Source organism: Stenella coeruleoalba (genome assembly GCF_951394435.1).
Source record: "Stenella coeruleoalba genome assembly, chromosome: 10".
NCBI classification, from domain to species: Eukaryota; Metazoa; Chordata; class Mammalia; order Artiodactyla; family Delphinidae; genus Stenella; species Stenella coeruleoalba.
Genome location: NC_137156.1, coordinates 59,761,819 through 59,774,160, shown reverse-complemented (window position 1 = coordinate 59,774,160; position 12,342 = coordinate 59,761,819). Strand labels below are relative to the sequence as shown.

Here is a 12,342-nt window from a genome sequence, read left to right as displayed (position 1 = left end):
TGCTCCTGAGGCTGCAGAGAAATTACCCTTTCTCTTTTTTGTTCGCACAGCTCCTGGGGTTCAGCTTTGGTTTTGGCCCCAAGGTCTGTTCCAGGACAGAACGGGGTTAAAGCAGCGGCTGATTAGAGCTCTCTTGCTCACTCATGCTGGGGCGTGTGGGGTACGGTAGTTATAATTGGAGTGCGGGGCAAGCCTGCGGCGGCAGAGGCCAGCGTGACATTGCAACAGCCTGAGGTACACCGTGAATTCTCCCGGGAACTTGTCCCTGGATCACAGGACCCTGGCAGTGGCGGGCTACACAGGCTCCCGGGGGTGTGTGGATAGTGACCTGTGCTTGCACACAGGCTTCTTGGTGGCTGCAGGAGGTGAAATGCTCCTTAGCGTTTCATGCCCGTCTCTGGTGTCCGAGCTGATAGCTGCGGCTCGCGCCCATCTCTGGAGCTCGTTTAGGCAGTGCTCTGCCTTCTGTGGGCAGACAGGGAAGGAATCCCCTCTCCTCGCGCACCCTGAAACAATGGTCTCTTGCCTCTTAGGCAGCTCCAGACTTTTTCCCGGACTCCCTCCCGGCTAGCTGTGGCGCACTAGCCCCTTTCAGGCTGTGTTCACGCAGCCAACCCCAGTCCTCTCCCTGGGATCTGACTTCCGAAGCCCGGAGCCTCAGCCCCCAGCCCCACCCGCCCCGGCGGGTGAGCAGACAGGCCTCTTGGGCTGGTGAGTGCCCGTAGGCACTGATCCTCTGTGTGGGAATCTCTCCGCTTTGCCCTCTGCACCCCTGTTGCTGAGCTCTCCTCCAAGGCTCCGAAGCTTCCCCGCTCCGCCACCCGCAGTCTCCGCCTTCGAAGGGGCTTCCTAGTATGTGAAAACCTTTCCTCCTTCACGGCTCCCTCCCACTGGTGCGGGTCCCATCCCTATTCTTTTGTCTCTGTTTTTTCTTTTGCCCTACCCAGGTACGTTTGGATTTGCTTGCCTTTTGGGAAGTCTGAGGTCTTTTGCGAGCATTCAGTAGGTGTTCTGTAGGAGTTGTTCCACGTGTAGATGTATTTCTGATGTATTTGTGAGGAGGAAGGTGATCTCCACGCCTTACTCCTCTGCTATCTTGAAGGTCCCCCCTGGTTTTGCTTTTTAAGTTAATCTATCAGGGGGCAATAGTTTTTTGTAACATGTTATAATGATAAGTTACAGAAAAAAATAAAATTAAAAAATCCAAAATGCAAGACCAACTTCTTAATTACTGGATTCAACAGATATTAAATTACATTTCCAAAGTACATTACATGCACTCATTGGAACTTAACATTTTTAATAACTTGGAATTGTTTTTCACTTCAGCTTTCCTCCGCTCAAATCTGGAAAGCGTGAGGCGCTCACTAATTAGAGGTAACCATAGCTACCAAGTTATCTTTAAAATACATCTAAGATTTCCTTTTATTTTTCTTGGTTTTAATTCTACAAAAAGCATTTCATTTGTCGGTGGTTCTTGTTCTCTTTTCAGTTTCATTGAGTGATTTTCCAAGCTCTGGAGCCTTTTGGCAGTCGTATTCAAGTTCCAACGTTAAGATAAAATAAATCACCCATTCTTAGAATAAACAGTCTGAGGGCCTGAATTATCTGGTTTTAAAATTTCAGCTGACTAGGTGGGTTAACCAGCAGCTTGGCAAAGAGAATCCTGCAGATTTCAACGTGTTTCTCTATGGAGAGAAGCTGGCACCCACAGGAGTGGTTGTTTTAAAAAACTGTCCACTTGAGGGCATTGTCATCTTCTGTAGAGGAGGAATCGATGCCCATTTCTTCAGTTAGCTAAGTTACTGAGTATGAAGAATTTCACTGATACCCAGATTCCAATGCTGCAGTGATGATTAGATGTCTCTTTGAGACTGGCTCCTGGGGCAGCTGCCCAGCTGTCTTGCCCCTTAATTCAGCCAGCTCTGCTGCTCTCTCCCAGCCTCTGAATATTACCTGCCATCATTCTTGGAACATTATACTGTGCTTTTGTGAATCTCCCACTGGAGTTCTTGGTTGCTGTACCTGCCACATCAGTATAGTGCCTGACACACAGGTGCGCTTCCCTGAGTGCTGTCGGGCTAGTGAAGAGCTTGTAACAGTCCACACGAGGTGATGCCAGAGAGCAGTTGAATCCTTTCCAGAATGGAACTTGGAAAAAGATCAAACGCTTTGAGTCACTCTGGCTACAGTCCAGAGGTGTTAGGGCAGGTAAGGCTTGAACTCTTGCCAATTCTGCCTGCTTCCATGTGCCCAGACCAACATGTGAGCCGTGGAAAGGAAAGGTAGAGAAGTTGTTAGTCTTGGAGCTTAGATTAGATGTAACATCCCACTTGTCACTAATCCCATTTGTGCTGTCTTGGGATTTTCCAAACCGGAAGCCTCTTGGGAGTCACAGTAAAGGATTCAAAATTAAGAGAATAAAATAAGCCACCCAATCTTAGAGAATAGGCTGGTGCTGTGAATAACTGGGTTTTTAAATTTCAGCACATCTGAGATAATAGTTCATCAAGATCCTAGAATTTCAGCAGAAACTCCCAGGCCCTGGTGGGCAGAGAGGAGGCAGGGACAGTCCCTGAAGGCTATGAGTGGGGTCTTTCTTGAGCCTAACACAGCTGAGGACCAGAAGTGGGGTCTGGGCCACAGACACCTCCGGGAGGTGCCCCTTAGTTCTGGCTCGAGGAGTGAAAAAGGGAATTCCTAATGGCCAGAGAGCATGAACATTCCCTGTTTTTTTCTTTCTTCTCTTTCTTTCATGCCACAGCCCCCAGGCAAACATACAGCTGCTGTGGTAGCAGTCAGTCACGAGCCTGGCCAGGGCCAAAACTCTAAGGAAGGGGAAACTTGCTCTTGGATCAGAGGAGCTGTGATCCCAAGAGGGTGGAGTCAATCCCCATTGCTTTTTTTCTCTCTCTATTCTTCTGTTACTTGGACCTGAACATGGGCCCAAACGTGGCAGTGTGTGGCAGAATAGGGTAACCAGAGCCCCAAGTTTTTGGGTGGAGGACCAAAAAGGGGAGCCCCAGGGAACTGGAAAGTACTGGGGAGATCGTAGAAAGGGAGTAGCTCAGGAAAGCAACCCCATATAGTCCTTCATGAACTCCAGGGCTCACCCCAAGCCATGCATACTTGAATCTGGTCCTAATTAGCATATCAAAGACTTTGAGAACTAAAGTAACACATAGCCCACCATCTACTTCCCAGAATGGTCACTGGGTGGTGCCCAACTGATATGGAACCAAAGAGCAGTATGCCTTCCTTGAAAACTGAACTTACCACCATTCTTTCCAATGTCTGTCCCCTTTGGGGCTGCATGTCCTGTTGTATTGGGCCACCTGCGGCCTTTGCTGGATAAAACCCTGGGTTCCTGGGGGCCTCAGCCAGGAGGTACAGAAAAGCTGCTGTGTAATGGCTGGTGTTAGATGATCCCTGGACATCCCTTGGGACTAGTTCTCTCTGCTGATCCCGGCAGAGACCCAATAGAGGGAGTGGCCCGCGAAAAGAGAGCTTCTGCTCTGGGTAACTACCAGATCCCCCAGAACATGCCCGGCAATACATCTCTGGAATACAGTGAGACCCAAGGGGTTGTAATCACAGACTCTTTTCTATACTGTCGTGACTCCCAAGTGTGGTCCAGGACCAGATATTACCTGGGGGCTTGCTTAGACCACAGCCCAGAACTGCTTAGTCAGAATGTGCAGTTCATCAAGATTTCCAGGTGACTCATACCCACTCCAGAATCTGAGAAGTGCTAGAGCGATGGAGGTCACGCTAACCTAGGAGACATATGCCCACAAGTCTGTGAATTTCTTTAGCTGGGGAACCACGGGCTAGTCACTTTCATCTCTCAGAGTCTGTTTCCTCATTTGTAAAAGGACAATAACCTCTGTGCCACAGGGCCATGGAGAGGTCCAATACATGTAAAAGTGCTGACCAGCGCTGCCCCATTATTTGTTTAAAGGCCAAGAGCACCCCCAGAGAAACCCTGGTGTGGATGGAGCTGGCAGAGAACACCCCGTGGGGATGGGCTGATGGAAACCTCCATCTCCAGCTGCCTCTCTGGGATTCACCCAGACAAACGAGTAGCACTATAAGCTGGGCAGGGTTTTTTTGCAATGGTGCCCCACTGGGGCCCAGGGCCCAGGGCTGACACAGAAGACCCTTTCACTAGCTACCTGGCCTGAAGTAGAGAAGCCAGCTCTATGCCTGACCCTCATTTCTCAAGCCCTTTCTGGGACCATCTACCACAGGGATTCCTCCTTGGGACGCATACATCAGGAATCCCTCCTTGAATGTTCTGAGGATTAAAGGACCCTTTGCCCTCGGTAGAAACAGGGAATAAGGGGCAGAATGAAATCACTTTAATAGCATAGCAACACTTTAGGAACGGGGAGTGTGGGTCACAGATGAGGGAAACATTTTGTCTTCCACTTGTACATTTGTGCTAAGGTGCATGGTTACATTGGACAACGTTACAGACAGATTTTTCACATTGAACACTTAATAAATAGATACTTTAAATGTCAGACGTCAGAGACAACGAGTTATGAGCGTGATTGTTTTCTTATTCTGCCTCCTCTGAGTCAGGAGTTTGCTTCCTGTTGTGCTGATGAAGGCTGGGTCTTCTAGGAGGTGTATTCATACTCCTCGGCACTGCGCCGGCCGAAATCCATCCAGCCAGTGTAGTCCCGGTCACTTATCCTGTGGCTGGGGTCCAGGCTCTGCAGGTTCTTGATTACAGACATTCGGCCAGAAGGAGCTACAAGGGGCAGAGAGGAAGGAAACGGGACCATTATATCTGAGAGCATCACATGTTCAGTTTGTAAAGGAAAACAATAGAAAAGGCCAGACAATAACATAACACGTACCTTCTGAAAGGTAGCAAAGAGGTATCAAGATAGTGGGACTGCTGGGCCAAAATCTAAGTGAGGAGAAGGACCCATGTCTGTTTAACTGGAGACAGGGTAGTCTTTTCTAGTCGTGGGTGTGGTTTGCGATCTGTATGAATTTAGGTGAATTCATTCACTCTCACCTTTCACAGCTGGGACCTGCCTAGGTTTTTCTACTCCTAGGGGTGTTTTCCCTTATGTAGCTGGCTCTCAGCAGGTGCTAACCCAGGATTTCCCCAGTACTACCCACTTCTAAAGTTTACACCTTAATATCCCTGAGCCTGCCTGACCCTTTTTTTTTTTTTTGCGTTATGCGGGCCTCTCACTGTTGCGGCCTCTCCCATTGCAGAGCACAGGCTCCGGACGCGCAGGCTCAGCGGCCATGGCTCACGGACCCAACCGCTCCGCGGCTCGCGGGATCCTCCCGGACCGGGCACGAACCCGCATCCCCTGCATCGTCAGGCGGACTCCCAACCACTGCGCCACCAGGGAAGCCCCCTGACTCTTTTTAAGGTAATGCAATTATGATATTTTGATGTTAGGATGTTTTTTTAAAAATGGAATCCAGTCCCACTGCTAGACAAATACTGTTTTAAAATTATTAATTTGAAAGCTACCTTCTCTTTTAAAAAAATGGTATTGAGAAAAAGGCACACCATCGGATTAAAATCTCAGCACCTCAGTAACACTCAAAGAAGGGCGGGCAGAACAAAGTGGTAATTTAATTCAGCCATTTTGACCAAAATGCAATAACTGAACCTGAAATGGGCCCTTAGGGATGGGAGTTAAGTTCTTAGGAACAGGGTGAGTCCAGGAATGATTCGCGTTGAGTGGATAGGGCCATGATGAGGCGTGTGACGGTCCTGGCCTACGGATCACACAGAGTGGTCTCCTGGGTAGGAAATGAGTATCATGCCTTCTCTTATACAACCTAAGGGCCAAGAAAGGTCCCTCAGGGACCTCGACGGGCAAAGCCCGGGTGGCTTCAAGGGCAGAGGCGTGGAGGATCCCTCGATGGTTCCTATCGTATTGGGAGCCACCGTGGTCCCACAGCTGACATTGAGCCCTTCTGTACAGGGCTGCCCTTGCCAACTCCTGCCCACAGGCTGCATCGAGTCAGACCATGGCTTATTCATTGATGACAGTGCAGAAGCAGGTATTCTGTCTTGTTGGATAATCAAATAAAGCTAGCTAAATTAAAAACCAGAAACAACCCTACAGAGCAGGTTATATCCCCACCCTTTCTTCCTCTCCCCTCTCTCTTCCCCCACCCCCCACTCCATTAATTCCCAGCTTTGGAACTAAGCGTCACCCCAGCCCATTCCAGCCCCTTTGCAGGTATCCCCAGTCTACGCAGAGGAAAAACAGCCCCTGCTGTTTAATTGTTCAACAACTTTCAGGTGAAATATTAGTCCTTGCATTCAGCCAAACTCTCAGACCCAGTCATCTGTGCACAGTCACAATATGCCCCATCCTCCTGCCTGTTGCTGCTGACGTACACATGGTTCTGTGCGTTTACCAGGGTCCTCACTCACTTAGTGGACACAGAGTAGGCACTTACACCTGACTTACACAATTGAAGGTCCGGGCTCCTTGAAATTTTAAATCTCGTAAAATGGACAGTACAGCTGGGAAGCTGAATGAAGGGCAGGACTTGAGTAGACTCGCAACCCTGATGCTGCCTAGATGTGCTACCTCATGTAGGTCACTCAGTCTTCCAGAATCCCAGCTTCCACACTGACACAAGGAGGATAATAGACCTTACTGTGCAGGGCTGTTGTGAGGATGAAGAGAGACAATACAGATGTAGCACTGGGCTTTGCTGGACTTGGGGCAGGTGTACACTAACAGAATTGCTTCTCCTCAGATCATGGAAAGCTCTACAGACAGTTTCTAATGATAAACTCTTGAGCACTCCCCAAAGGGTGCGTTTTCTTGTTTGGAATCTTTAAGCATAATATATACTCTAGTTGAGTAAATATTCACTGTCATCTCAAAATGTGTAAAACAGTCAGAGAAACTCTATAGATGTAGATACTTATTTCTAGTTCATATTTGTCAAATAGAAGAGCATGATTATTTTCTAGTTACTGCTGATCCTGGGCGTTGGCAGCTAAAGTTCCAAGTGACGGGTGTTCCCATATGAGTTTGTGTGTCACGGCAGGCTGAAGGCAAAGGGCTGAGAAGAGGCACCAGGAAGGACCTTCCAGCTAAGATCTGTGGTTTAAAGCCACTGTCGAGTGTCAGTTCTAGGGAAATCATCTGGTAATCGGCTTTTTTACCCACAACTGTTTCTGGTGGGTCTTTCTTGAAGGTATGAAGGGGCTTCCAGATTATGGTCAATGAAAAGCCTACGATATTTCAGGCTGGTCTGGCTGCAATTCAACCCATATCCAACGACAGATACTAAGCTACTTTCAGGCAGACAAACAGCAGGCACCCCCCAAATTTTCGGATGTTCTCTGTCATCTGACTAGTATTTCCACATCTTTCCGTTTAATTAGCAGGAAAGCAACATAGAAGATGGTAGTTGGGACAATTTCCCAATGAGAGGATGAAATATAACAAATCATCTTCTATTCTTTCCTTCTGAAATCCCCTGGTAAAAAGGTCCCTTCTCACCTTCATATGGAATTATAGGAGATTCTGGAGAGCCAAGCCCTTTATTTTCTCCCCATCTCATCAAGCCATGAGTTAAATTTCAAATCCAGGTCGTGGCACAACAGCAGGTTAAGAGAGCCTCGTGGGAATGGAGCCCACCCCTACCCCTCCCAGCAGCTGTGGTTTATGGTCCAGCTGTGTTGGTCCAGTTTAAAATACCGCTCTCCAGTCAGTGTGTTCGCCATCAGTATCACTGTGGATAAAGGTGGTAGGAAAAAACCTGCCCCAGTCCAAATCATGATTTCCAGGAATTCTAGAGATGAATAAGCCTCCCTCTGAATCTCAGAAAGACCCGGAAGGGGCCGAGGGGAACCCACCCTCATGCCCTTTTTACAGAGGAGATAGCCAGGCCCAGGAAGGGGACAGGGCTGTCCATATGCCACTCAGCTACTGAGCTGCTGAATCACCTTATTCCTAGAGAAAGACTTGGAGGCTGAGAAAAGTGTGGCTTGTTTAGCTCCTGCTGGAGGCAGAAGGGAGAGACAGGGAGGCGGCCTGCGTACCTTTCCGAGACTGCTGGATGTACCTGGCCAGCAGCGCGCCCAGGTGCGCTCGGGATTCGTCGTCCACTCTCCGCACGGCCCTCAGCTGCCTCCGCGGGGCTTCGTCCTCCTGCTGCGCCCAGGGGCCCGCGGGGTCCGCGGGAGGCACGGGCTGCGCCAGGGCGCCCGCCGCCAGGACAGCCATCAGCACGCACAGGCACAAGCCACTGTTCATGGCTGCGGGGAGCAGAGGGGAGGGGACGTGAACGAAAAGGTGGGTCCTCCGCGGGCTCTCGCGGAGGGTCGGGCCCCCGAGGTACGGAGAAGGGGGCTCAGTCCAAACGCGCGGGGCTCGGGACCCGCCAGGCAGGTGCAAGCACGAGGGAGCCGTGACCCCAGCGCGCGCGTCCGGGCTCACCGCGCTCATCTTTGGGGGGAACCACAGCCGGGGCTGGGCAATGGTGCAGGGGAAGGAGAGAGAGACCCTGTCCTCTGCCCTGTTTAGCAGAAGGAATGTCTTCTGTTTTCCTTTAGTTTGAGGAAGTGTTACAGAGTGTCGTCTCTCTTCTCCTAACTGGAAAAGCAAGAGATTAAAGATAAGTGAAAATTATCCTAAAGAGAAGACTCTGTGGGAGAAATGAGACCCTTGAGGAATAGTAGCACCTTTCCAGAGAGCTAAGAAGCTTCCAATAGGGAAATAAATGGTGAAAAACCAAGAAGCACAGCTTAAAATGTGGGAGCAATAAATAAAAGTCACATCTTTCAAGTTTCTTCAATGTGTACATGGGAACTGGCAATAAGCCACTACGCAAAGCACAGGCAGATTTTTTTTTTTAAAGAAAGTCAGAAATCGGCGCTCAGTCATCGGGCTTCAGCCAAGCACCGCTGCATTTTAGATCCGCCGGCAGAGAAAACACACACGTTTCTATCCCCCAAAGACTTGAATTTCCCTGCAGTATTCAGAAAATGAATTTAAATCTTAAAACCTCTCGGTAGTTTATTTGAAAAGATTGCAAAGTAGACTGCCCCGATGTGTAACATCTAGCAAATCGCAATTTACATGCTAATCCGAGCCAACAGACAGATACTCCCGCGTTGCCTGCGCGAGAGAAGAACAAAGCCGGCGAGCAGAAGTCCCTAAAGCAGCTCTACCCACCCGCACTGTCCTTTCTGACTACAAGAGATGTCTTTCGAGCTGTCGGAAAGAAGACACAGAAAACAGAAAAATGAAACGGAAGGGGCACAAACGTGAAGACACCCTTCTTCACTTGGATGAAGGACACTTGGCACCTGGATCCCCCAAAGCGGGGAACCTACCTTCGGAACAGGACACGACCGGCTTCGCGTTCCTGCCAGAGCAGCGGGGGAGCCGAGCCAAGTTCCTGGTAGGCGGGCAGGAGGCTGCCTCTTAAATAGCCCCGCCCGAGCCGTTGGCCAGTCATCTATTTACCCAGCGCTGACGCAGCCGGGTAGCGACACGTGCTCAGAGGGCGGCAACCGGGGCGACAAAAGATTGAGGTGGCTGCCGGGAGAGAGGGGGCAACGGCCCAGCGGAGCCGGGTGAACCTGGCCCAGGCGGGGTGTCCGGCGTCAGCCCTGTCTCTGTCGGGAGAGCTTCCTCCCCAAGCCGGGCCCACCCCCTCTCCCTTGCCCATTCCAGCTCGAAGCTCCCCCTCTCAGGGCGGGAGACCGAGGAATGGGGACCCTCCTCCGGGATGGAGAAGCTGCCCGCGCGCCTATAGTCCGCTCGGGGGACCAGAGGGGCCAGAAGGGAAACTGGGGGTGGGGTGGAGGGGACGCTAGACCAGGCTGCGTGTCAGCAAAGTGTAATTCTGAGATGGAGGAAGTGCTGGCCCCCCTTGGTCTTTTGACCCGAGAGTGGGCTTCCTCCGCGGGGGAGGGAAGAGGGGTCTTCACTTTGTTCTCAGCCGCATGAAAAGCCCTCGAAGCTCTCCAGGATTCCGAGGGCAAGGGTTCCCGGGTCAGTGAAAGGGCTCGGCTACGGCTGGCTGTTGGAGTCCTGGGCCCCGATTCACATAGCTGTAAAATGAGGATGAGACCGCTGGGCTTTGCCTGGAGTTTGGGAAAGGGCTGTGTTTTCTTCCGAGCGGAGCTACCTCCTGCCCGCGGTGGCCACGGCTCCTTGTGGCCAAGTGGCGTCAGCGAGTGTCCCCCAAATCCTCCCAGTCCCCATTCCCCTCTGGCATCGGCATCCGCCACTCCCACCTTCCCTGAATACCCGAGCTCTCACACCTGGCCCGGTCCCCGCCGGCTTTGAAATAAGGACCTCGCCCCTCGTCACTCCACCACCTGGTAGGGACACGGGTGGCGCCGCGGCCGCTGTGCGCCCTTCCCTGCGCGGTCGCGTCCCTGGCTCCGTAACTAGGCGACCCCCAGCTAGTGCGCCGTAGGGGTCTACATCCACCTCCGCCTTGAAACCGTTTGGGTTAGAGTCCGCTAGTTGGTGCTCCAGTTCGCCGCGTCCTGCAAAAGTCACTGACAACCCCATTTCACCGTCGGCAACCTAGGCGCGAACAGGAGCAGCGCCTGGCCGAGGCTCCTCCACAGACCCCTGGAGCCTCAGCGCACCGAGGCCTTCCAGCCTGGGACTTGGGGGTCGCCACCCATCCCTCGTCCCCTCCCGGGATCCTCCACTCCTCCCCCTTTTTTCCCTCCCGGAGAAGGATTTGGAAGTGATTCTTTCAAAATGGGAATCTGTACTCAGCTCCCGGGACGGTGGGACTGTAGGGATCGAAGTGGGTGGGGAGCCGGCGCGGGGCAGGGAGCTTGGCGGGGAGCCGCCTCTGGTTGCCGTCCCCCTTTCTAAACTCTAGAAGCTGCTGCATTTCTGCAATCTAAAGGCAACATTTTTGAAACAGAGCTGCAGATTAGATGTTTTCCAGTGGTTTTCCCACGAGGCTGCTGTGTAGTTCAGTTGGGGAAACTCGTTTGATTTGTGACTGTGGCCAAGAAGTGTCTGAGAACACAAAAGTTGTTATAGAGCATAATCACCTAAGGCAGGGGCCCCCAGTCCCCGGGCTGCGGACCGCTAACGGTCCGCGGCCTGTTAGGGACCCGCCGCAGAGCAGGAGGTGAGTGGCGGGTGGCGGGCGAGCTGGTGAAACTTCATCTGCCGCTCTCCATGGCTCCCATCGCTGGCATTACCGCCTGAACCGTCACTCGCGTTACTGCGTGAAACATCCGCCCACCCCTACCCCGGTCTGTGGAAAAATTGTCTTCCGGTAAACCGGTACCTGGCGCCAAAAAGGTTGGGGACCGCTGACCTAAGGGGCTTGTTGAAACACCTCCCAGAGTCTCTGATTCAAGTAGGTCTGAGGTAGAGCCCAGGAATCTGCATTTCTAACAGGTTCCTTAATGCTGCTGGTGGTGCTTCCCTGACCACACTTAGAGACCCACTGCTGTAGAATTTCCTTAGGGTAAGCCAATTACTGAACCCCCTTCCCTCCATCCATTTAGTTAACATTTATTGAACAATTTTCCTTGTGTCCTGTCTGTCCTCTCCTCATTTCCTCACTTCTGGTATCTGGGATCATCTCCCGAATAAACCACCTGCCCCCAAGCTTTTGTCTAATTTCAGGATAATACTACTGAAGATACCAACTGTCTATCAGGCACTGTTGGGTTACAGCAGAGAGAAAAACAGGCAAAATCCCTGCACTTATGGTGCTTCCATTCTAGTTGGGGAGACAGATAATAAGCAAGAAAAATATTAGCAGGTGCAGTAGGTGATGGATGGTCACAAATGCTTAGGAGAAAAGTAGAGCCGGGCGAGGGTATGAGGGGGGTTGGGCAGGGTATCTGCATGAACACGTGCAAACCCCTGCTTGAGGTCCCTCTGTGAGGGTCTTTGACATGTAGACCTCACTGCTCATGTTAAGGTGAAATGGTTTTTCTTCTCAGTACGAATAAAGACCAGGGGAGTTGTAATGGAATTTTACCTTGTTTGGAGGTTCTTTCTCTATTTTCCCAAGTGTGAGATGGCAATTAAATTTTACCCTTGTCTCAGGAAAGGAATAGAAAAGGGCAGAGCCCTCTCTGTTGCCCCCACCCCAGCCCCAGCCAACCTCTTATCACTGAGTGAGGCTCACAGCTGGGACTCAGATGCCCCATGATGTGGAAGGTCCCTAGCTTCATGCAGGGAACTGAAAGGGTGGGAACCATAGCCAGATGTGTCATTGGAGAGAGTAGAGGTGAGAGAAAACCTATGACTGTTTATTGGTTTGGAATCTAGAAATTTCCATCTGATTGTGGTGAAAATAATTTTAGTGAGGTCCCATTCAGAGTTGGGG

At 51.1% G+C, this 12,342-nt stretch overlaps 1 protein-coding gene across 1 annotated transcript; it reads right to left on the bottom strand.

Moving 5' to 3' along the window:
- Positions 1–4,625: 4,625 nt before the first annotated feature.
- CCK (cholecystokinin) lies at positions 4,626–8,267 on the bottom strand (the record flags this gene model as incomplete). Its single annotated transcript, XM_079933613.1, has 2 exons — positions 4,626–4,759; positions 8,054–8,267. The coding sequence occupies 2 exons, from the start codon at positions 8,265–8,267 to the stop codon at positions 4,626–4,628; spliced, it is 348 nt and encodes a 115-aa protein (XP_079789739.1).
- Between the last annotated feature and the right edge of the window lie 4,075 nt (positions 8,268–12,342).